This window comes from Lotus japonicus, chromosome 1, assembly GCF_012489685.1.
Source record: "Lotus japonicus ecotype B-129 chromosome 1, LjGifu_v1.2".
Lineage (NCBI taxonomy): Eukaryota > Viridiplantae > Streptophyta > Magnoliopsida > Fabales > Fabaceae > Lotus > Lotus japonicus.
The window spans coordinates 83,391,885-83,418,053 of record NC_080041.1 but is presented as its reverse complement, the minus strand read 5'-3'; the positions used below and the strand labels follow the sequence as shown (position 1 = coordinate 83,418,053).

Genomic DNA, 26,169 nt, shown 5'->3' with positions numbered 1-26,169 from the left:
TTTGGTGGGGTGACATGAAGAAGAATTTGTTATGAGAGAGACATATTCATTTAATGTCATCGCAAAGCCTAAAAAATAGAAAACTTATTAGCCTCTTTAATCTCTCCTTCACATTGCATTTGTTACAAGAAAAATATGAGAGATACATTTCGTTTGGTTGCACAATTATTGTGAGAAGAGAGAAATTTTGAAGCAAAGTCCACACCTTTATCAATCTTCGGTTGTGCGCCAAAAATAATGAGAGGGTTGGACCTATCTTTTTTGCCTTTACAATCTTCCTAATTGACATTTTAACAGTAGAGTAAGTTTTAAATTTGAGAGATTAGTTTCTATGCATTGACGGTATAAAAAGTTTTACACAGTCATTCAATCATAACCTTCCATTTTCGATTTTAAATATTTTGAAATTCAAAATTAGTTACCAAAATGGAGGAATATAATTGAATGATTGTCTTAAACTTATTTACACTGGTAATGTATGTAAATTAATCTCTTTAAATTTTAGGGTAAAAATATATTTTGACGAGAAAAGTAATTTTTCTCCTTTTAGTTTTTATCCAACCAAACAAGAAGAAATAGTTACATGTTGTTACTACATTCTTTCTCATCTATTTTTTTCTCATACAAACAACTCAAACAATATATTGTTTTCTCACCACTTTCCCTCTGCTCATTCTCTATTCTCACTTTCTCTCTTTAACCAAAGATAGAGTTAGTGGTTCTTCCCTCTCCCTTCCCATTGATTATATTTTCACATTTTTCATTTCTCTTTAGGAATTTCAATTGTACACAAAGAGGACTTGTAACTCATGCTATAAGAGATAACAACTTTAAGAGTTCCAAATTGGAGGAGGGAAGATTTTGAGGGGAAGGAAAGTGGAGGGAAAAAGAGGAGGAGGGAGTCATTCCCTTGTTTGAGAGTTCCAAATTCCCCAAAACTCTATCCATTCTTAAAATCTCTCAAACAAGGAGATCTTCTCATAAGTCTCCCCTTCAATATATGGTGTGTCTGTGAGGTGAGTTTCGGAAGTTCAAAATTCCACCAAAACCCTAATTTGGGGGAGTTCCACGAAATATAACTAAAGGAGGGTCTTGAAGGATTTTCAAAAATTTCCCAAAACCATTCCCCTTAAAAAATAAAAAATAAATAAAAAAACCCTCTCAAGGGAGGGCTTCTGATAAACCTTTTATTTCCCTCCCTCCCCTCCAAAACTCTAGTTACATTTCCAAGTTCTCCCAAATTTGGGGGTTTTGAACACCCAAAAAAAGGGAAGAGCTTACCCTTCTTCTCATCCCTTGCGTTCCCCTCAAAGCCTTCCTTTCCCCTCCCCTACCCTAAAAACTCCTCCCTCTCCCCTTCAAAACTCTAACTCACAAACACACCATTATTGTCTTGCACATAAGCAAATTAGTACCTACCACATGTGGAATGAGATCATAAACAACAAGAAAACAGGAAAAGTGAGAGACAAGAAAAATGTATTTCACATTGTACTATAAAGTAATCCCTACAACTTATGTCTTCTGCCTTACCTGGCCACTCATCATATAAAATATACTCCATGTTTCTTCACCAAAGCAACATGAGAATGTTTCTATAAGTTAAATACAAACTGTTTACACTAAAGAATGATGCAGCAATTAACAACTTGTTAGAAAAAGAATTAACCAAGTTGCAATGATGCTCTCTCCACATCTTCCATTGCAGTAAGATATCTCCATCTTGGTACGCATGGAAGGTAACCTATGTAACTCTTGCAAAAATGCAGTGCAGTTAAATCTAGGTGCTTTCCACTATCTGACCTTGTTCTCCCTTTAATCGTGGTTGGAAGGTTAGAAGACTTTATAAACTTCCTCTATGGTGTATGAAGCAAAACTCCTCATGCAAAATTGTTGCAGAAGCTTGCTGTTCTATTTCCATATTTTTCATGTCATGTGAACTTTGTTGATTTAATTCCCAGCAATAGTAGAAAATCCCTTAGGAAGTCGATTAACCCAAGAGGAAGGAAGAGCACCGCTCAATGAAACCAAATATACAATGAATGCAACATATGCAACTGTGCAAGAGCAGGCTACAAAACCAAGCAATAGGCCGTTCACCTCAGAAACGAAGAAATCTACCAAGAGATACCCATTGATTACTATTATCAGTACAGCAACAGTCCATGCCACCCTCTACACACACAAAAAAATTATAAACATTACTAAAAAAACCATATGATTTTACTAAATGGATTTGGTAATTTGCACATCATTTTTCTTTAAATTTATTAAAATCTGCACAATTGTGTGAATCATGTACAGGAACAAGTAGTTACAGTAGAGGGAAATTGGAATTCAACGATCATTTTCCTTAATGTCATGAGAAAATTCCTTGAAATTTCAGTACATTAGGAACACTACCAAGCAACATTATAAATGGATTAACATCCTCTTATGTTAAGATTTCACCAGACTTAACCACATTGAAATCGTGCTTATCTCTCTTCATATATTAGATAGGCACAGAGTTTAACATGACAATGTCGTGTTATGACAACCTACTTGATGTACCAGTAACCAGTGAAACATTCATGATATGAGAAACAAACTATGTATATGTAAGAATACTAGTACTTTCAAATGATTTTTTTGACAGCAGCTTTGGAAAAGTGATCAATAGTCAATCACATATTTTATGAACTTCTACAGTACTACAAATGGAATTGAAGGATCACTACATTGTCACTTGTTTAAATCCGACTCACCCAACTATTCAAAACTTCAAAGTTAAATTCAAATATATGTGCAGATATGATTCATGAACCTTTGATGTCTCAACTCTCAAACCACACTCTATAAAAGTACCTGGTAAGTAGTAACACATAGTTCACAGAAAATGCGGCTCAGTATCAAAATAGTTGGGCTAGATAAACCACACAAGAAACATATCTTTCGAGTAATTTACATTCAATTCTACATATCAATTCTATTATAAGAACATGAATCCAGTAATAAACACAAAAACTTGAGACTGGAAAATACACACATGCAATATGCACAAAGATCATCACTGAAAAAACTATCAGAACTAAACTCATCAAAGCGTCGGAAATACAAGTCAAGGGATAAAAGCAGATATAGAAAAATGTCAAGATTGTTACAATCTCTTAAAATATTCCTGCAGTGCTATTTCCATTTATACACAGCATGCAGGCATAGATTGTTTATTCAATAGTCAATAGACATCTTAAACAACTTGAGATTTGATTATCAGATTAATGCAGACCGTTGTCTAGATAGAACCATTATTAGCAAGAGAAATAGATTGACCGCTGCAGAAACTAAGCTAAACAGACGGAAAAAAAAAAATTTGTTTCCTTGTCAAATAATCTAATAAAATGAAAAACAAAACTTTGAACCATGAGGGAAGTTGATTCAGATATCTTGGAATTAACAATTGACGGAATGAAAGAATACTGAGATGATTAACGCACCTCAAGAACAGGCCCAATCTTAAAGGTGCCCATGATCTGCTCACTGGAGACCAACGTGAGGAGGGGAATCAGTGCAAAGGGAATTTGCATGGACTGAAGCACATTAAGCCACTCATTCAAAACATCCAGTGACCCTTCCGATCTATTAAAAGCAATAGCTACAACTATAGTTGGCACAATTGCACAACTTCTAGTGATCAATGCTCTCAACCATTTCTTTAACCGAAGGTCGAGGAAACCCCCCATAATGAATTGCCCGGCATATGTTCCAGTGATAGTGCTACTCTGTCCAGCTGCCAATAACCCGATTCCCCATATATAAAGAATAGGGAAGACCCCTCCTCCATACTTTTCCTCAAGATACTGCCCTGCATTCACCAATCCTATGCTATCTGCCTGCTTCGTACCATAAAAACCCTTAGCAAAAACTGTTGTGACAAATAGATTGATCATGAAGGAGACTGTAAGTGCAACTGAGGACTCGATTGTATAGTAATTGAGAGCCTCTTGTACACGGACTTTCTTTTGTGGGTCAATCTTTCTTGACTGCACCAAAGCAGAATGCAGGAATACATTGTGTGGCATTATGACACAACCCACAACACCTACAGCCTGACGAATTGTTTTTGAGCTGAGTCTTGGAATCAAAATACCTACCAGAAGGAACAAGCAAGGTTACACCAGTGGACAGATATCTTTTCATTTCTGAAACGCCAGTTGGAGAGGCAAGCTACTTAAGAAGACAGAAATTTGGGTCATATAAAAAACTGATATCTCAGCTACACAGTCAGATAAAATTTACCCATCATAAGTTCTTTCCCACTAGGTCTTGCGTCACCAAACATCCAGGCAAAAGAAAGAGCCATGGTAGCGATGAGAACCGCAAAAGCAGCTTCCAACTTCCTCACTCCATAGTTCTCAAGAAATAGAAAGAAAAAGCTGTTTGACAGAGAGAATAAACCACAGTTAAAAATGTGTTTGGACATGAAAAGTGGGAAGGTTCCAACCAATTAATCAACTACAATAATAAACAAGGGTCAGAAATTTGAAATCAAGAAATGAAACCAGTAAATGCGTATTTATACATAGTTCTCTTCAGTTAGCAACTTCCAAATTAGAATAGCATACAAGACTGAACCAAGATGATCAGAGGGATGAAGGAAGAAAGGATTGGAGTACTCATCCATGCTGAATCAATGGAAGAAAAAACAGAGAAATCAGAGAGTGCAGTAAGCAATATCTTCTGATACCATATTGAGAGAGAAAGAGTAATCTAGAGTGAAAACTTTGGTCGAATTAAACGAATTAAAAAGTGGTTACAACTATATATATAAATATGTGCTAGCTCTAACAGAATACATGTGCTAGCTGCCTAGCTGTAACTAAATTAGGCATGTGACAGTTAAATTAGTTAATATCTAACTAACTGAAGGGTACTCCTAATAAATCTGGTGTTGACAAAGTGGTTCTCGTGTTCAAAATCATAGTGCGTTAAAAGAATACTTAGTGCATGCCTGGAACCCCTACTACAATTGATTCTGAATTCATAATCAATTCTGGCACCCGTAAGCTATTCAAAGAAGCTTCTCCCCAAAATTGATTTTGGCTTCAGAATCAATTATAGAAGGACTTACATACATGGACTTAGCATAGGCTCTATGATTTCTAATTATTAATCCTGCAAGACAAAATCCACAATATAGCTCCAAATTATGAGTATGATTCTCAGCTCCTCCTTTACTAGATGGTGCACTCCACTAAGCAATTCATAATACCATTTTGACTTAAACGATTAACTATTATATGATTGGAAACAAGAACAAATCAAATTTGAATAATTGAATGAAGGGTGAAATACAAGAGATACCATACCAATCAGAAGCAGTGATAAGAACTCCAACCCAGAGAGGGAAAAGGCCTCTGCTAAGAATTTGGATCGCAATGGCACTACCAATAACCTCTTGAATATCAGCACCAATCAAAGCAACCTCAGCCATGAACCACAGCACAAGACGAGCCCAATTTGGATAGTGGTCCCTACAGAGCTCGGCGAGGTGGCGGCCGGTGGCGACGCCGACCCTGAGAGAAAGAAGCTGAATCAAGAGACCCATGAAGGTAGCCCACATCAACAGCCATAGCAGCGAGTAACCGGCGATGGCACCAGCTTGCAGATCCCCTTCCAGATTCCCTGGATCCAAAAACGCTATGCTCATCAAGAACCCTGGCCCTGTGAACATCCATAGCTTCTTCCATGAAAATGGTGGCACAGTTGATTCGTCCACCGTTTCGAAGTCGAAATCCACCACCGCGATTTTCTCTCCGGCTTCATACGCCGCCTCTTCTTCATCTTCTTCCTCCCTTTGTAGAAGGCGGTTTCCCTCTTCTTCTTCTCCTTGTTTTGAATCCTCTTCCGGCGACGGAGAACTCATCGTCGTTTAATTAATCACAGTCGCGGGTTCCGATGAGCACCGTCGAAGCCAGTTTTCCGGCGAGCTTGTTACGTGTGCATACACAGCCACTGGTGCAGCTATTTATTCGGATCTATCTATGATGTCACACACATCCTCTGCTACTTTTTATTTTTTCCTTTTCCTTTTCTTCTCTCTTTTTTTCTGAGATTCTCTTTCTTTTCTTTTTTTTCTAGTTTATCCTTATTCGTTAATAAACCAAAATACACTAGAATACTAATACGTCAAAAAACAAAAGTAAATACTACATGACCATTTTTTTCTTCTTATGTTATGTTTTATATATTGTACAACAACTTTTTCTTACGTGTTGTTAATTTTTTTCCTAGGTATTTTATCGTCTTAATATTTCAATATTTTGAGTTATATCGAATTTATAGATATATTTCAATAGATGTTTCAGTTGAGCTCAATATTAGTTACTTAAGAACCTTGACTATGTAACATGTGTTACACTTGGTTAGTTTCGTGTTGACATATGTTGTCATATTGTTTCAGCATATTCTTTATTTTTTTTATAGGGGTTATAATTAGTTTGTGTGCTTGTTTATTTTAATTAAGATAACACGTTACTTTAAGCTATTTTTTGAAAGGAACATGTTTTTTTTTTTTGAGAGAATTGAAAGGAACATGTTACTCAATCGATAAGTCATTTTTGTTTATATTGATTTAATTTTAATTTAGAGTTAATAATCATTTTGGTTCATGTAATTATCAAGGTTATTTTTATATAAAAAAAACTATTATCAAGCTTATCTAAATTGGACAACAACTAACAGATGAGGAGACTAATTCAAAGTTTACTATTTCAAACATAGTTAAACCATGGTTGAATCAACATTACCTTTATAGATTAAATGTTATAATATTGAATACAAAGTAATATTAATAACTTCATTTTTTTATAGGCATATTAATAACTTCATACTACAAATAAAAATTACACAATATAATCAAAACTACGACTAAAATAGTAGATTTAAAATAACAATAGTTCTTTTTATAAGCTCAAAATAACAATAGATAACATTAATAATATTTAGGGAATATTTATTATTCAAAATTCGAAAGAGACTAAAATAACAAATATTATAACAATTATCAAGGTCAAATTATCAACTGGTGTGTTGTTAACTTGTGTTATGTTTACGTTTTAATGCAATAATGTTACTTTAAAAAATGAGGTGTGTACGTATCATTGTTGATTTTAATGTTTCACCCATATTTTATTGTTTTAAAGAAATAAGAAAAAAATATCAACAAGAAAAGTTGGATTTAAGGTTTCCTGCACGTGTTCAAGCCTAGTTTGTCAAAAAGAAAGAGTTTAAAATGCCTACAAAAAACTTTTTTCGGTTGAAACGTCCTAAACCGCTAACCAATCGATTATCCTTAGTCGCTCACTTTAGACCGATTTGCCTGGTTCGTTTTCGATTTTCTCTTAACACGATTTTGTGGTTATTCCAAACTGGTCTAGAGTTTGATTCCCTGTTCTACTAATCAAACCGGCAGGTCCAGTCCGATTTTAATAACCATGATAATTATAGTAATGTTTGAGTTTAGTCCTGCACCTTACTTCCATAAGGTCGAAAAGCCATTGGCCACAAATGGTTTTATAAGATCAAATGTGACGGCACTGATGGTAGAAAATATGCTCAAAATGAAGAAATTAATTTCAAAGAAATATTATCTCGAGTACTAAGATGTCACTATTAGGGTATGTGTAATGCGCATTTGACTTACATATTGAAAAGTTGGGTTCAAATCCGGGAGAGGAAGAGGAGGGGATAGGGGGAGTGAAAGTGGTGAGTATAAGAACGAGAATTATAGTATGATTACAATTTTACATTTTTGTCTCAAGTTCGATTCTGGTCATTCACCTAAAGAATATTCATAGATTTTAAATTTAACGGTGTTTAATAATGTTCTGGTGAAATATAAAAAAATGTATTTAGTCTTTTTTTTTTACATCGGAAAGATAAATTGTACTCGTTAGGGGTTGATCCATGGACCTTCTCCTCTCACTCATTTATCATCAACTCTTATCACTTGAGTTATCATTCAATGAAACACCCAATGACGGATTTACATGAAAGGGTATGGAGGCAATTGACCCCACAAACTTTTTGATGTTTCCTTAATACAATGTGTTGTTTGTATTATTTGTCTACAAAATTTTTACTTTCATACTAATATATGTACCATTTACCCCCATTACTTAATTATATGTATGTGTATATGTAAATTTCTAATAACTCAAAATTTATGGATTTGCCACTTGACACACCTAGTCTAGTTTTAACTGCTAGATACTATTTTGTAACTTATTCAATTATTACTGTCGCCCAACACCTTTACGTTGTCTTTGTCCAAGCCATAATGTGTTTTGTTACTTTCAGGGTCACTTGTTAGCGTCAAAAGCTGTTCTCTAACTTTATCTTGAAGTCATATAAGGATTAATTAAGTATGAAGGATTAAGTTGGCTCCATGATAAGTGCTAATTTTACGTATATTCGGATATAATTTTCTGCACTTATTTAACTTGTATGCTTGAGTTATTGATCATTTTATCCCTTAAATGACTAATTTGTTAAACACTTAGTTTTAGTATATATACTGTGTAGAAATCATGTTTAATCCCCTAATTTTGATGAAGGTTTAAAGTTTGAAGAAGATCAAGAAAATCAAAGCTTTGGAATGAAAAATGAAGGTTCTAGATGTGTTGGGTGCTTAGCACCATTTCTGGGTGCTTAGCGCCATTTTTGGAGAGAGGAAATCCAAAGCTGAAGAAAGCTTGGCGCTTAGCACCAGAAAGTGGCGCTTAGCGCCATTAAGGCGGTTTCAACCTACTTTCCATGGTGCTTAGCACCAAATTGTGGCGCTTAGCACCAACCTGCTGCTCTGTTTTGATATAAAGTGTGTTCCATCACGTTTTGAACCACTTCTTGGACCAGAACTGAAACGCACCACTTAGGGAAAGATAAAACTCAAAGGAGAGCATCAAGGGAGGTATATGAGACTTGGGAGAAGGCTTTGGAGCTGATTTCATCGCCGGGAACCGTCATAGATTCGGTTTTTTCATTGTTCTTCTTCTCTTTTATGATTGTAAAGCTATTCATGGAAATGGATAGCTAATTTCTCATTTGTTGGGATTGGAACTAGTTGTTTTGATGCTCATGTAATCTATTTGATTTTCTTTCATGCAAATTTCATGTCTCTATGTTAAAGAATCAATGGTTTTCTCTTATGCTTCAAGCTATATCTTAGGTTGATCCCCTTGGGTATTTTGATTGATTCAAACTTGTATAGAGAACTCACATGATCTTGAGTCTGAACTAGAGTTAATCATATGTTTCTTTTCCATGATTTAATGATTTTTACCTTGTGCTTCATGCTTGTTTTGGATTGATCACCTAGAACATGAATTTAGATTTAATAGGATGGTGGGAACTAACTATTTAAATCTGAATTAGGTAAAATCATCTAATGATTCTAAGGTCTAGGGATAGGGTTAGATCATTAGTCTATTCAAACATTCATGTTTAATGCTACTCACTATTGTTAATCGATCAAGGGATTGAAGGTTAATATAGGGAGTTAATAATCTTCTACACCGGGGGACTGGGTAGTAAGATAAGAAATTGTGGGAGGAATCAATTTCATAGAACAATATTTGCATGTAAATCAACAGGTTACATAGAGGTCAGATAACGAAACTCTAATCCCAGCAAAACTATCTACCTTGGTGAATCCAACTCTTTTATCTTCTTGATTTATGTTTTTATGTTCTTAAGCAAACAATCAACCTCTTTGTAAACCATCATTTAAGTGTGTTAGCTATTGAACGGCATAAGTATTACACCTCTCTGTGGATACGACAAAACCCTTTACTATACTACAATTGAGTCTTGAGAGATTCAAACGTAAAGTGGTAAAAAATCTTTCAACACTCCACCTTGAAAATTTTCAATATCAATCAAACACAAATACAAAAAATAATAATTTTCTCATAATACGTGCATGTCTGCATGAAGAGTTTTTCTGGTATTATTTATAGCACGAGTTATGGATCATAGCAAATATTTGACATATTGAATTATTTTTTCTCTAGTATATATTTTATAATTGATGTAGTATTCCTTAAAAGTAAAATTAAAATAAATTCCATTCAATCAAATTTAGATTGAATGAAATTTAAATTAAAAATGAAACTATATGATAGAGTAAAAAAAAACAAAGAGATTATGGATAAGTTTAGAAGACTAACAGATAAAGTTACTTGCAAACTGAAAAATTAGTTAATTATTACTTAAAATTTAATCTTACAAAATTCACAAAAGCCCCCAACTTTTGAAAGTGTTTTTCGGGTATAGTTAGCAATACCCATAGGAACCATTTTTGGAAGAAGTATCTTTTTTTTGTCAACGATGTAAATTAACATTCAAAGATTATCCAACGACACTTACATCAGTGAGACTAGACGCCCTAGAAGTGATTCTACAATGCATTATCAGATAAGAAATTAAACTTAAAGCATGAGAAAATTATTTTTTGTATTTGTATTTGATTGATATTGGAAGAAGTGTCTGATCAAAAAAGAAAGAGGAAATACTTTTTTTTGAAAAAAGAGGAAGTGCTTAAGGACTAGGCCTAGCTCGTCGCATCTGCTAGTAAAGTGGGCCATTCTCAAACACTTTGATCGGTTCCCTTTCATGATTCTCATATGCTTGGCTATGCTTTGTTCCCAGCCAAGAACATGTCCCTTTTTCTTCTTCTTTCTTTGCAAATTTAGAAATTCTTCACCAAAATCAGATAAAGATTGCTGTGAGAGTGTCTTTGAAGTGCTTGTCATCAATCGTATGAGGTTTAAATAGACAATTGCTCTCCACTCAGAACGATATTGGAGCCTTTAAATAGCTGCAAAAACGACCTTTGCACAAGGAGTGGAAATTTGGCCTGTAATTTATAGTCTAACCTTGTGAATAGTTGCACCTCAATTTGAAGCCACACATGGATGGAGTATACGATGTAATCACATTTGCTAAAAGAATTTGTGGACTTTATCTTAGGAATATCGTTTCAAGATTAAAGTTGGAAATTAGGAATAAAAATCTAATAAGTTACATAAACTTTATATCACATTTTATTCAATACTTATCTACCCCTTCGGCTAAGTCATGGCTTAGGGACGTCCTGATCTCCGTAACATCAGACCTGACCTAAACCGGCATACCATCCTAGCTTTGAGAACCAGGAAGTTATGCGCAGATCATAACCCCCATTATAAATTAGGGCATTTGTAACTTCCATCTGAGTTAATAGCGTCGTCACTCCACTGAATAAACAAATGTTGATACCTAATTAATACTATTAATTCTTCATGAAACCCTCAGAATTTCTCATATACTCGAGGGATAAAGTGTGTCTTTATAAGAGACTTTGACTCAACATTAATCCAAGACCTGAGCTTGGACTTCACGAGTACATATCCGCTTTGAAGTCATATATTTGATGGAAGTGATGGTGTTCAAGAGTACATAAGAGATTAAACCCAAAAATCTCAATGCCTTAAGAATTTAGGTAAAAATATGGTGTATATCTCTTAATAACCTTCTTTTCTAAAACAATGGGGTGTGTAGAGAGACTTACGTGCCCCTTTCATGTCTTCCAAAAGTTGGAACTTGGAACCCTTTTTTTTACACCCAAATTAATAGAGCGTGGGCTGAATATTAAATTGGCAAAAAAGTCTCGAAAATGAACACTGTCGGAAGGCAACATATTAAGAAAATTTCTAACATTTTTCAAGAGTTTAGTTAATTAGGCCAGTGATGTAGATGAAAATTTGAATGTCAACCAACGATTTATTCATTTAGAAGTGAACTATATAATAAGCATAAATTTTTAAAACAATCTTTGAAACAATGTGTAAACTATGTTGTCCACGTTAAAAGAGATATCGAGACCACTCTTTCAATTATGAACTCTCTGTGTCATCGTAACTCATTCCCCAGCAACTTGATTAAAAAAATGGAAATCCATAGAAGTAAAAAGAGTAGTAGGCTGAGAAAATAACATCACTCGTTCTCACAAAACATACTTCCAATTTATATATTCTTCTCAAATTTTCCCCACTATCCTCAATCTATTAACATGAAATTATGACTACAAATTGACAAGCCTAACAAAATTATCAATCTTCCTACTATGTAGATGAACCTTCAGCATATGTGACCAGAGGAGAGACAGAGAGAGATATAAGGAAAAATAGCTTTACTTGCTACCCCTACTCCTGATCATCACCATATTCCCCAATTTCAGGATATTCTAACTTCATCACCATATTCAAACTTGCTTAAAATGCACACACATAAATTCACATGAATACACTAACGTGGCAACACCAAAGTAAGAAAATAAGCAAACATGTTCATTTAGTATTGAGTACATGTACATGATGATTCAAAATCTTTCTACAACTGATCAAGCTAAAGAAAAATTAATTCTGCAGAAAAAATTATGAAAAGCTTATCGGAATAGTTTTTGAATTTGAAAATTGATTTTGAGAAAATAAAAGATAGAAGCCGCAAGATGAATAAATGTTGTTCTTAACAAATTGCTGACCTGAACAACAAGCTGGTCCAATTCTTCAAGTTAAATAAACCGCCATCTCTTTATTTCTCAACCCTCTTCGCGTCACCTTGTGTAAATGGCCTGATACAAACAAACATTTCTTCCTTTTTTTGCTCTTGTTTTCTTCTTGTGTTGCCGCCTAAGTTTACACTTGCATTTCACTTATGGAAACAGGTGGTTTGCCTCCACCACGTTCAATTCATATCTATAAATCTCACGAGGGGCTCATTTAATGCTGTTTCCTTTGCCTATATATTTGACTTCTCATCATCATAGATGCTTAATTTCCATGAAGGTGAATTATGGGGAGAGTGAAGCTTCAGATCAAAAAGATTGAGAACACAACAAATAGACAAGTTACTTTCTCAAAGAGGAGGAATGGGCTGATCAAGAAAGCTTATGAACTTTCTGTTCTTTGTGATGTTGATGTGGCTCTAATCATGTTTTCCCCATCTGGAAGAGCCTGTCTCTTCTCAGGCAATAGAAGGTTAATTGGTGAACTCCTGTGAAATAATGTGTCTACTTTTTTTTCCTGTCAATTTATTCATCTCATTTTTTATTTCAGAAGTTTTATTATTATTCAAATGATCTACATAGCTCATTTTTTTGTTATCTATGTTTTGAAGCATTGAAGAAATTCTAGAACGATATATAAATCTCCCGGAGAGTGAACGCGGAAGGTAAGACTTGCTTATCAAAATAATTTCCCGGACTTTCATTATAATTTATAAGAGTTATGTTCACTTTTTTTATCTTAAATTCCAAGCTAGCGTCTATTTAGGGCGATTAGTACTTCTTAATTTATCCTAATGTTTCTACCTTTCATGTATTGGCCTTGTGAATTCTTTGTTACCGTGCAACCCTTAAGGACACATAATCAAGAGGTAATTTTTAGTCTTGTATCATATAGCATTTTTTAGATGGATATTAATTTTGAGAAGTTGATGGGGATATCATTCTGAAATTATAAATTTTGTATTCTCTTTAGCAAATCCAAAAGGTGCTTTGTAAGATGAAAGCTGAGGGTGATCAAACATGCCAAGCTCCAAGGTATTTCCTTTAGCTCTTGTCTGGTTTGTTAATTTGGGGTTTGATGATTTATCATGAAGTTTAAATCTTAAGCTGATGTGTTTGCAGCCCGGTGATTACAGACTCCCAACTTGAGGTATTTGTTATATGATCTAGCTCTGATATAATTCCATTTTCCAACTTCAAATAATGTTACATGTTTTTGACTGGTCATTCTATGCGACATTCAGGAGATTCAAAGACAAATTTTTCTTTGCAAGTCTCAATTGGAAGAGATGGAGAAGCGACTGAGGTTCCTTTGAATTTATCATTTCTCACTATTTACATATCATCATTAATTGAAAATCAAAAGCAAAATTATATTATGTTATGATGGAATTAATATAGCATTTCCACCATTATTTCACACTATATTTCGTTTAGGGTATTTGAAGGTGATCCTTCTGAGATCACAACTCTGTGTGAGGCTGAGTATCGTGAAAAAGTCCTTCAGGAAACTCTAAAACAAGTGCAACTAAGAAAAGTAAGTTTTATTTCTTAGTTTAACTAACATCGACAGAAGCGACATAATACCGCTAGTGTTTAAACTTATATGCAAATTATATTTAGAAATTTAAGGATTGAATTAAGCTTGTTAAATGTTTAAAAAAAATATCTTACCTGTAAATTAATCTGATTAGGTACACCTTGCAAAAATTGTAGATGGATTTGTTAGCAGAACCTCGAATACATTAGACTGGTTTCCACAGGGAGATCCACATGTTCATATTATGAACCTCGCCAATGCTTATGACCCTGCTCCTCTCAGGTACTTTTCATTGGCAATTTGGCATTGATCCATTTGTTTGTAGATTAACTGCATCTGCATGTTTAGAAACAAGATAATTTTTTACGTTATGAGAAATGAATCGCTCTGAAGTCCTCAGTAAATTTGTAAAGGGAGAAGTGATTCTTAAATATTCAAACGTGGAACTAAGCATGCTACAACTGTGTATAAAGTTGTTTATCTCTCTTTTTTCTGCACACAGTGATCAACAATCAATTAGTAATGTTGTTGATATGGTAACGCCAACTTCAACCCTTCTATACACAACAAACATAGATCATGGAGCTCAAATGAATCCTGGCAATAGAGTAGTGGCTGGCATAAATAACACACTGCATCCTCAGTTTGAACCAGTTATCGACTTCAACTCATCTTCTTGGGGACATCTCCATCATTTAGGTACTTACTGAAATATAATCTTGATAAAAGTACAGGTTTGGAACCATTATGTTTGTGAATTGTAGTAGATGCTGTATATTGATGTTTTAACTATTGACAGAGAGTGGATCAATGTCAGTTGCAGAAACACGGGAAGGACAACTACTCGAACAGTATTTTTCTCAGTTTACTCCATCAACTAACTTAATGCCCAATCACAATCAAACTCATGCATGATATAAGGTTACTATGTACATTCTTTATGGAAAATTACAAACTGCTTACACGGAGAAGATAGGCAAAAGTTGAATATGTATTAGTACTTCTGCCGGCACCAGCAGAATAACAGCTTTTGATACATTTGTATCGTTTGGCTTCCATGTTTATAACTTGTTGGCAAATTCTAACTGGATGTATCATGTATGTAATTGCTAGTTTTATGATATAAAGTTTTTTATGAAACGTTTCATGAGAACTTACCAAATGTCTTGCCTATAATTTCCTTTTTCATTCAGAACTAAAGTTCAAAAATTATGTCTAGCAGGCATTGGTATATAACAAAAACTAAATATGACATTTGGATTGAGCATCCCACTAATTATTTCATGCATCTGATTCAGAAAGTGCTACATAGAATATGTTATTATGGATAGGATAAAGAGAATAATAAGGATAATTTGGGACCCAATGGAGAAAATCTGAATGTAAAATTGAAGACTTAATTTACAATAAGTTAAATTGTAAACTGGGATTATCATCACAGAAGCATCTGGCAATTAGATATCACACCAACTGTGTAGTGCAGGCTGAAAATCACAGCATTGAAGGTCCTTTTAGTTATATCCTCTATTACAAAAGTGCACCATATTATTTATTTTTGAAGTGAAAGGTTCCCGCTCCTTTAAGTAAATGCTACTACAATTTCAATACCTAGCTGAACAAATTATAGAGTGTCTTCACCATAACTTATATCTAAATAAGTTGACTGCCATGTACAATATAACCTTCACAAAATTGAAATTCAGCATTGAAATGACCTCATAGCAAAGTCACCGTATAGCATGCTTCTTGTTCAAAAAATAGCCAGCTCCATCAAAATGGTGGACCAATTCAGTACAGGTTTCATCCAGCTACATCACTTCTTCAAAGAGATGACTTGGTAAATGCGGAGGCGCAGGCAAGTTTGACACACATTTAAACTGTTGGAACATAAGACCTTGAGTCACTCTACATACCATGATAAAATCTAAAAAGGAATAGAAGGGAAAATATTAAATAATCACCTTATGTTGCTTGTATTTGTCCCTAGTAGCTTGGAAAGACCCTCCACTTCTTGCCATGTATAAATCATGTAAAACAAGAACACATTCTTGTAGCTCAAGTGATGTATACCCAGTGCGTTCTTGCAGGGCTGGTGTCTTCCAAAGGCAAAAAACTTCATAAATGCCTTGAACCACATGTGTTAATTAAGTAATTCTTTTACATAAAAGGTAAGTCATTATTCATAACACCAAACACTTACCCAGGGATGATTCTCAGGCCAAATGATAAAACTAGCTAGAAACATTGTAGATGCAGCCACCAAAGAAGGCAAGAACATTAAACAATCATACTCCAACAAACTTAGCTCAGCAAGATAGTAAGTCAGATACTCAAACTTTTTATCCTGGCAACCAATCCCAGTAAACCTCCTGGATCACATTTGTAACACATTATTAGTCCATTGTAATTTCAATTAGGTTTAAATGATTGTTATTTGCAACAACAGAATAATGAAACTGAGCTCAGCATATACTTGCCTTAGAAAAGTCTTAACAGTAGGATTGCCCATTTCAAAATCTAGGGACTTGAGAATGTCAGCTTCCATCTTTAAAACCTACATTATAAGCAATGACCATGGGAACAAAAATTATGAGCATTGCCACATTGCAAAAGGAAATTATCCAAATCAATAAGACATTAAGACAATTTAATAACTAATCAAAGATTAGAATAACATATCCACCTCTTCATTGTTGTATGTGTTATCAGTGATGAAGCACAACTTTTCGACATGGCACGGGTTAATTTCTTCATACTTCCTGCATATCACAAAAGAATTCAATTGTGATGATGCTTAAACCAGATTGACATCACATAACAACAATTGCAAAAGGAAAATTAAGGTAGTGAGGGTTTACGATGCGATGAGCACAGCTGAAACACCGAGCAATTGAAGCGAGGGCTTGTTGACGATATTAACAGATAGGAACCTATCAATGTAGGAAACAGCAAGATGAAGAGTGTCAGAGAGAAGCCTATACTCCTCAGCAACCTCTACTAACCAATCCACCAAAATTCCCCTCATGTGAGGAGTAATATCCATCTGAACTTTCTCCATGTAATTAATCACCGGTCTTCGCTTTTTCTCCATCTGAGAAGAAGCAAAAAACATCAGAATCAAACCAATTTGAATTTCGAAAAGCGCGAAACCCTACCTCCATTGCGTGAAGATATCTGAAGATGTCGGAATCAAAACGAAACTCGAGCTTGCCATCGGTGCTTGAATCTGTGTCAACGGCATTGCTAGCTATCTTGTTCGTTGTTGCTGTTGTTTTGTTGGGCTTGGGATTCTTCAAAGTTTGAGGGATGTTGAGATTGGGTGATGAATTGTGAAGCTCACCCAACACGATTCGTTTCTTTTTGAAGGATTGGTTTTGGGATTGGTTGATGGACTTTCTCTTAGCGGCGACACGAGTCTCCATCTCCGGTTGCGGTGGTCGTCACACTCTGTTTCCTCTCAGACAGAAGAAACAGTGTGTGAAGGTGAAGGTGAAGATGGAGATGGAGAAGATTTGATTTTGAAGGGATGGTGAAGAAGTGTTTAAAAAATGAAAAGCGCGATTATTTGAAATTTGATTCAGAGCTAAAAATGAAACTGTCTTAAACGAATGCCGCTGTGTCTGCGAAAATTTTGGGGATTTTACTTTTTGGTTCAAAAATTGATTCTGTGAGGGAAACGTGAAAATTGTTTTTCAAATGGCGGGGAGGGCGCGCTTTCGCTTCCGCCGCCTATAAAAATTTCATTTGTGAAAAACAAAATAGTGTTAAATATGTTTCAACTTTCAAGTTAGTGACATTTGGTCCTTGAAACTTCTTTTATAGCTTTTGGTCCTTTAATTTTTCTTTTATAGGCAAATGTAGTAAATTAGTACAAATTATTCATCTTCAGGGTTCGAACCCTGGTTTTTCACCTGTAATTACCCTTAACTCAAACATGTGAGTTACTCACCCCGTCCTGGTCCCTTTAAAATGTTCTTTATTTGCATAACGACATCTGATGTAGGTGGTATTTTTTTCCAAATCACCAACAACCAAGTCATCGGAAAAAATTTAAATTTTAACACTGATATATTTACACTTCATTTTCTCTTCCATATCATTTCCACTTGTTTTCCTTTTAATTTCTCTCTGCATTTTCTGTCACATCACATATCATATCACTTATTTATCTCATTTGTGTTCACATTTATACGAAGTGGAGGTGGAAATTGATGGTGGACTCAACATTATTCAAATAAATTATATGTGTATTTTTTAAAATCACTTCTGGTCCTTTAAATTTTCTTTCATTAGTTTTGATCATCTTCCTCATTTTTACCTTCTTCCTCCCACCCACATCATTGTGACCAGGTGAATTTCAAATCACGTTTTTCAACTAGTGATTGTGGGAGATGAGGTATGGTGTCTAGTTAGAGATATGGTTGTGTCGGGCTCCTTCAATCTTACATTGTCTCAAGAGCTTATTGCTTTAATTCTTAAGGTGGATGTACCTACGCAGTTTACAAAGTTTCGACCTATATGCGCATGTATTTTCATGTATAGGCTTATTACAAATGACATGATGAGTAGTTTGAAGCCTTTTCTTCATGGTTTTATTATACCTTTTTGGAATAAGTTCAGTCTCGAGAAGAAATATGGTAGATAACTCATAAAGACTATTAAGACCACGAAGAAAAATATGTCTAATAAGACCAATAATAGAAGACTTCACCCCAGTCAGAAGAAAAGACCGTGAAGAAAAGGCTCCAACATTCTTTTGATTCATTTGATGCACCATGAAAAAAGGCTTCAACTTTCATTAGTTATTATCGGAACCATGGTGACCATGCCCTCTTCCAAAGTGTCATTCACCTATTGTTCTTGAAAAGAACTCTAAGACTAAGTGAGTTGAGTAAAACAAGATCTAAGAATGGTATATTGATAAAAGTTGAGTTACAATGAGTATGGAAGACCTCATTTATATAATAGGTAGGTCGGGCATGCTAAGTGTCTAGATACACTGAATGGATGCGGTTACATGTAACAGAAAGACAACAACGTGATAACAAAGCTGACAAGCTTAACCCGGAAGTCAGTAAAGACTTGGTCATAGCACCATCTCTCACAATCTTACGTGGCAAGTTAGACGCGTCCCCACCTTCTCGAAAGCTCTTTGATTTATGTCGGACCGCATTTGGTATGGTCCAAGAGCCCTCTACCGATATCATGGTACGCCGGGCCGAAACCCTGAGTGGTACACCTATACATGTGTAACACCCTCTAAACCCTGCGTAATTATTAAGGCATAAATCAAAGTAAAATGCATAACACAGAGGGTGTCACACTTACTCTCCAAAACCATAAATCAAAACACCTGTCATGCTCATAATAAATATATAAATTTCCAAACTTAGTGTCATAACGTCATATGCATAGCACAGCGGATTTATTTTTCAACTCCAAACTAAAACATACTCCAAAAATAAATAAAGAGAGTTCACAAAATAACTCTTAATATCAAGGTTCGAACTAAGCGTTTCCCCGGTGTTACATAATAGAGCATGAATCCCATCACTAAAAGCATATCTAAAAGACTAGCTCCTCTGACTAACCCTCGCGAGAAGCTCCACTGCTCTCCGTACCTGAGCGATGTCTCATAGAACATCATTCCAACAGAAGGATGAGAACTCATATCATATGGATAAGCATAATAATAAGTAATGCGAAAGCTTATAAAAATTATCCATAAATTTCTCATACATAATTAAGAAGATATATCATAAAATTTAATATAATCAATTAATTTTCAAAGTATGCCAATACTCCATAATCATAGCTCAGATAAAGCAAATATAAATATTGTCAATTACCACAACAACAAAATTCTCCAAAGATATTGCAGTTAACTTTAATTAACATCAATAACTCCCTACAATAACTTATATGACTCAAGTGTGACTCCGTGCAGATGTCTTTGGTACCAAAGTTGTTATCCTTAGCGGTATCACCGCGTCCACTCCAGACAGATAACCACCAATAAGCCCTCGCACTAGGCTTCAAAACCACTCCAGTTTTGGGACAAGTCACTAGCCTCCACGAGAACTAGCAAACATTGCCTCTTGACAACTATGCAGTGTATTGTGCAAAACTCAACTAACATATGCATATTCAGACCATCTCCAAGTCCTAATTATTTTAGCATATTCATCACCAGTTGCACAAAACACAAATTACATGTTATCAATTATACAACTTGCAATTCCAACTTAACATCTCAAACATAACATCAGTTCAGAAAAACAGCACCAAAACAATAAACTATTAAACATATATAAATTAAATATAGTTTATATTTAACATGTTCAGCAACTTGTGATCCCTTAAATATACTGGAAAGACGCTTGTCTCTTTTTTTTTATGAAAAAAATATCTTCATCGTTGCTAATTTAAAAGAAACAGTACCACTATCTAAAAAATGCTCGAAACAAATCCCTATCATAGGCATTCATATGTTGTTCTTTCTAAAGTTGATAAAAAAAATATCATGTTTACCATTTAAACCAATAGATGATTTATTCATCATATTATAGCACTAAGTGATCAATCAAAACTATCAAGTCAACACAGTATGTATCGAAACTTTGTAACTAATAATTAATTGAAATTAATCAAGTACAATCAAACTAATTAATTAGGTAACTATCAAGGATCTAGACCCTAATACACCTATAGGCCGTCAGCTATAAACTTATAGCACATGGTGATGTTTCCAGTTTTTGGATCAAAATATGTAAACTTCATAAATTAAAATTATAACTCCTAGAACATGCATGGCTATAGAACTCACGAAAATAGCAACCAGAGGATAGTATAGCATAGACCAGATTCAAGAGGTACCATCACCACCAAATACATTCAAAAGAAAAACCGCACCACCACGACCCATAAGGCAATTGAATTGATCTCTGCACACCACGCGCACCTTTACCCCTCTCTCCTACCCCCACAGTGCATCTAAAATCAAACCTATCTATTTTCAATTTAGAGAATTCTACATCCTATGGTTTCTAAATCATGCTTTCCACCATCATTAACTATTATGCCAAACCAAAAAAATAAGAATTCAAACCCTTACCTCTTGAAGATCAAAGCCTAGGTTTTCTTCTCTTTTCTCCTCTCCTTCTTGCTTTCACGCTTTCTCCCTTTTCTGTTCTGCTCTTCTAATTCTGATTTCTCTTTCTTTCTTTTCTCTTTCTATTTAACTCCTAATTACTCACTCTAAACCCTAAAACCCCTTTTAATTAAATCTTTTACTATATCACATAAGATTTAAATAATAATCACATATATCACTCATATCCAATTTAAATAATTTATTCACTACATATATCACTATATCACCTTATTATATAATAAAATCACATATTTATTCAAATAAATATATAACCTAATAATAATTAAAATAAAATAATTAACATTCTATTAATAAGAAAATTGGGTGTTACAACTCTCCCCCACTTAAGGATTTTCGCCCTCGAAAATTACCTTAACCAAACAACTAGGGGTAGGACTCCTTCATCTGACTCTCAAGCTCCCAAGTAACATTTCCCCCTGCCAGTCCTCCCCAAGCAACCTTCACCAATGCAATCTCCTTGCCACGAAGTTGCTTCAATTTTTTATCCTCTATTCGCATAGGTGATGTCTCCACGGTTAAGTTATCTCTTACTTGCATATCATCTACTTGGATCACATGAGACGGATCTGCAATGTATTTCATCAACTGCGACACATGGAACACGTCATGGAGATTAGCAAGTGACGGTGGCAAGGCGATTCGATAAGCCACTGCACCTACTCTCTCTGAAATCTGATAAGGACCAATGAAACGCGGCGTCAACTTACGCGACTTCAATGCTCGTCCAACACCCGTTACCGGAGTGACTCTAAGAAATACATGGTCTCCCTTCTCGAATTCGAGTGCTTTCCTCCTCTTATCGTGGTAACTTTTCTGACGACTCTGAGAAGCCTTCATCTTCTCCCGAATCATCTTGATCTTGTCAGTGGTCTGTTGAACTATCTCCGTCCTACAACCACACTCTCACCAGATTCATACCAACATATTGGCGTCCTACATCTCCTTCCATACAAAGCTTCAAATGGTGCCATCCCAATACTAGCATGGAAACTATTGTTATAAGTAAACTCAATCAAAGGCAGGAAACTATCCCAAGCACCTCCTTGTTCCAACACACAAGCTCTCAAAATATCTTCCAGTGATTGAATTGTCCTCTCCGTCTGACCATCTGTTTGAGGATGGTAAGCAGAACTCAAACGCAACTTCGTACCCAAAGCACTTTGCAATCCTTCCCAAAATCTAGAGGTAAACCTCGGATCTCGATCCGACACAATACTAGACGGAATACCATGCAAACTGACAATCTTCTCAATGTACAACTTCTCCATGGGATAATCCATCCTTATAGGAATAAAGTGGGCAGATTTCGTCAACCCGTCTACAACCACCCAAACAGCATCACAATGACTTGGTGTCCTAGGAAATCCAGACACAAAATCCATGGAAACACTATCTCATTTCCATTCAGGAATGGATAACGGTTGCATCAAACCAGATGGCTTCTGGTGCTCAATTTTCGACTTCTGACAAGTCAAACAAGAATACACAAACTCCGCAATTTCTTTCTTCATTCCTGGCCACCAAAATAATTTTCTCAAATCTTGATACATTTTTGTAGCTCCAGGATGAATACTCAGTCCACTACGATGCCCCTCCTCAAGAATCCTCTTCCTCAAATCAGATACAGCCGGAACACAAACCCTGTCATGACATCTTATGATACCATTCTCATCGATCCGAAAATCACCGCCTCGACCTTGATTGATCAAAGTAAATCGATCCACCAAACTCAAATCAGATTGTTGGCCCTCTCGAATCTCATCAAGAATGCCACTAGTAAGCTTCAACATACCAAGCTTCACCCCATAAGAAGTCTCTTCACAAACTAAACTCAAATCTCTAAATTGCTCGAGTAACTCCATCTCTCGCACCATCAACATCGACATATGTAGACACTTTCTACTCAATGCATCAGCTACCACATTCGCTTTACCCGGATGGTAATTCAAACTAAAATCATAATCCTTCAAGAACTCTAGCCATCTTCTTTGCCTCATGTTCAACTCTTTTTGATCAAACAGATACTTCAAACTCTTGTGATCACTAAACACCTCAAATCTTAATCCGAACAAATAATGCCTCCAGAGTTTTAAAACAAATACAACAGCAGCTAATTCGAGATCGTGAGTCGGATAATTTCTCTCATGCAATTTAAGTTGCCTTGAAGCATAAGCCACAACTTGTTGATTCTGCATTAACACCCCACCCAAACCCATCAAAGAAGCATCAAAATACACTTCGAACGGTTCCACCGGATTAGGCAAAATCAAAACTGGAGCGGTTGTCAACCTTCTCTTCAACTCTCGGAAACTAGTTTCACACTCCGCGGTCCAAACAAAAGCTTGACCCTTCCTAGTCAACTGCGTCATTGGCAAAGCTAACTTGGAAAAGCCTTCAATAAATTTCCGGTAATAGCCTGCTAAACCCAGAAAACTTCGGATCTCGGAGACAGACTTCGGAGCTTCCCACTGCGACACGGCCTCAACCTTCGATGGATCAACAGCAATACCTTCACTCGATATCACATGGCCAAGGAAACTTACTTCTTTCAACCAAAACTCACACTTAGAAAGTTTAGCATACAACTGTTTCTCCTTCAACACAGACAACACAATTCGCAGATGCTCAGCATGATCTTCTTCACTCTTGGAATAAATCAAAATATCATCAATGAAAACAACAACGAACTTATCCAAGTACTGATGGAAAATTCTGTTCATGTATTCCATAAATACACCAGGGGCATTAGTCACTTCGAATGGCATTACAGAATACTCATAGTGACCATATCTGGTTCTAAAAGCAGTTTTCTGAATATCTTCAGGCTTCACACGAATTTGATGATACCCAGACCTCAAATCTATCTTACTGAACACACTTGCACCAACTAACTGATCCATCAAATCGTCAATTCTTGGAAGTGGATACTTATTCTTGATAGTCACTTTATTCAGCTGTCTATAATCTACACATAATCTCATAGTACCCTCCTTCTTCTTAACCAGCAAAACCGGTGCGCCCCACGGTGACACACTAGGGCGAATAAACTTCTTCTCGAGCAAATCCTCCAATTGACTCTTCAATTCTTTCAATTCAGGTGCTGACATCCGATATGGGGCCATTGATACCGGCCTAGTTCCAGGAACTAAGTCGATCGCAAACTCAACTTCACGTTCTGGCGGCAAATCACTTATCTCCGCAGGAAAGACCTCCGGAAAATCACAAACGATCGCTAACTCACCAGTTGTTTCTTTCTCAGTAAGACTCAAGGTTGCCAATAGCATAAACACCTCAGCGCCCTCCCGCAACGACTCATTCACTTGCTTAGTGGACATAAACATATCCGCGTTCTTTTCAGGTTCAAGAAAAAGAATTGCCTTAGCAAAGCAATTGATATAGACATGGTTGGATCTCAACCAATCCATACCAAGAATAACATCTAGTTGATCTAAAGAAAGGCACACTAAATCGACTTCAAAGTCTTTATCACAAATACTTAACGGGCAACGCAAACATGCATGAGAAGTAGTCACCGATCCCATAGCTGGAGTATCAATAACCATATTTCTATCCATAACAGTTAACTGAAGATTCAACTCCTTGACATAATTCAAAGAAATGAAAGAATGTGTTGCACCAGTATCAATAATAGCAATCAAAGGTGTACTTTTAATAAAGCACGTACCTCGGATCAGTCTATCCTCAGCAGTAGTCTCAGCACCAGATAAAGCAAACACCTTTCCTCTCGCCTGATCCTTCTTCGGCTTGTCACACTTGGTACTAATGTGACCTTGCTCACCATAGTTGTAGCAAGTCACCATCGGGCCATCTTTACAATCATAAGACCTGTGACCTAGCTTGCCACACCTGAAACATTTCACCTCAGAATTGGGACACTCTAGAGAACGATGTCCTTCAACACCACACTTGTAGCACCTAACCGGATTAGGAGCTCCTCCCCCACTTGGCTTCTTGTCATGACCAGCTTTCTGTTTACTCATATCAGCAGGTTTCCCATACGGTTTTCCTCTGAATTGCCCCTTTTCTTTCTTCTCTTTCAAAGACTTGTAGTGAGCAGCACTCTCCCTGCTATCTTCATCATAGATCCTACTCCTGTTAACCAGATCAGAGAATCGGGCAATCTGTTGATAGCCCACAGCCTTCTTGATCTCAGGTCTCAAACCATTCACAAACTTGTTACACTTAGATCTCTCAGCTTCAGCAGTATTGTAGTGGGGACAAAACTTAATCAATTCCTCAAACTTTGCAGCATACTCCGCCACAGTTCCATTACCCTGTTTCAGTTCAAGAAACTCAATTTCCTTCTTTCCACGCACGTCTTCTGGATAGTACTTCTCAAGAAATGCACCCTTGAAAAGATCCCAAGTAATCTCCATCCCATCACCTTCAAACCTCTGAACAGTGTTGTCCCACCAATCTTCAGCTTCTTTCTCAAGCATATGGGTGCCAAACTGCACCTTCTGCGCATCAGTACAATTCATGACTCGAAAGATCTTCTCAATTGCTTTCAGCCATGCCTGTGCTTTGTCAGGGTTGTATGCCCCTTCAAAGGTTGGTGGATTGTTCCTTTGAAACTTCCCCAAAGCACGAAATTCATCCTGATTCTGGTTTACAGCATTCGCCTGTTGACCTTGCCCAATGGCGCCAGCCAACAATGCCAATGCCTCAGCGATAGCTTCATCATTCCTTCCTGCAACCATTGTCCTGAGAATTCCGAAACAGTATCGATTGCGTCAAAAACACATATCGTATACAAAAAGGAATTAAACATGCTAATAGACATGCTAATAAACCTAGCCTACTGACCGATCATGCTCTGATACCACTAATGTAACACCCTCTAAACCC

At 36.0% G+C, this 26,169-nt stretch overlaps 3 protein-coding genes across 6 annotated transcripts; 1 reads left to right on the top strand and 2 right to left on the bottom strand.

The window, feature by feature from the left end:
- Positions 1–1,462: 1,462 nt before the first annotated feature.
- Positions 1,463–6,080, bottom strand: LOC130722894 (metal transporter Nramp2-like). The gene is made up of 4 exons (XM_057573780.1): positions 5,349–6,080; positions 4,279–4,415; positions 3,477–4,129; positions 1,463–2,175 (listed from the first exon to the last, which is right to left on the bottom strand). Exons 1-4 carry the CDS (start codon positions 5,903–5,905, stop codon positions 1,951–1,953), a joined length of 1,572 nt encoding a protein of 523 aa, XP_057429763.1. The 5' UTR covers positions 5,906–6,080; the 3' UTR covers positions 1,463–1,950.
- A 6,793-nt stretch (positions 6,081–12,873) lies between these two features.
- Positions 12,874–14,485, top strand: LOC130748854 (agamous-like MADS-box protein AGL104). The gene is made up of 9 exons (XM_057602100.1): positions 12,874–13,058; positions 13,198–13,251; positions 13,440–13,455; positions 13,560–13,621; positions 13,709–13,736; positions 13,831–13,892; positions 14,024–14,123; positions 14,281–14,408; positions 14,452–14,485. The coding sequence occupies exons 1-9, from the start codon at positions 12,874–12,876 to the stop codon at positions 14,483–14,485; spliced, it is 669 nt and encodes a 222-aa protein (XP_057458083.1).
- Positions 14,486–15,423: 938 nt separating this feature from the next.
- Positions 15,424–17,699, bottom strand: LOC130722880 (cyclin-A3-4-like). 4 transcript variants are annotated; one of them, XM_057573743.1, is made up of 7 exons: positions 17,282–17,699; positions 16,985–17,217; positions 16,810–16,885; positions 16,604–16,680; positions 16,327–16,495; positions 16,088–16,251; positions 15,424–16,003 (listed from the first exon to the last, which is right to left on the bottom strand). In XM_057573743.1, the coding sequence occupies exons 1-7, from the start codon at positions 17,546–17,548 to the stop codon at positions 15,940–15,942; spliced, it is 1,050 nt and encodes a 349-aa protein (XP_057429726.1). In that variant the 5' UTR covers positions 17,549–17,699; the 3' UTR covers positions 15,424–15,939. The 4 variants fall into 4 exon arrangements, with proteins under 4 accessions (XP_057429726.1, XP_057429736.1, XP_057429751.1 ...); XM_057573753.1 differs by having other exon boundaries at positions 16,088–16,239; XM_057573768.1 differs by having other exon boundaries at positions 15,425–16,003; positions 16,088–16,215.
- Between the last annotated feature and the right edge of the window lie 8,470 nt (positions 17,700–26,169).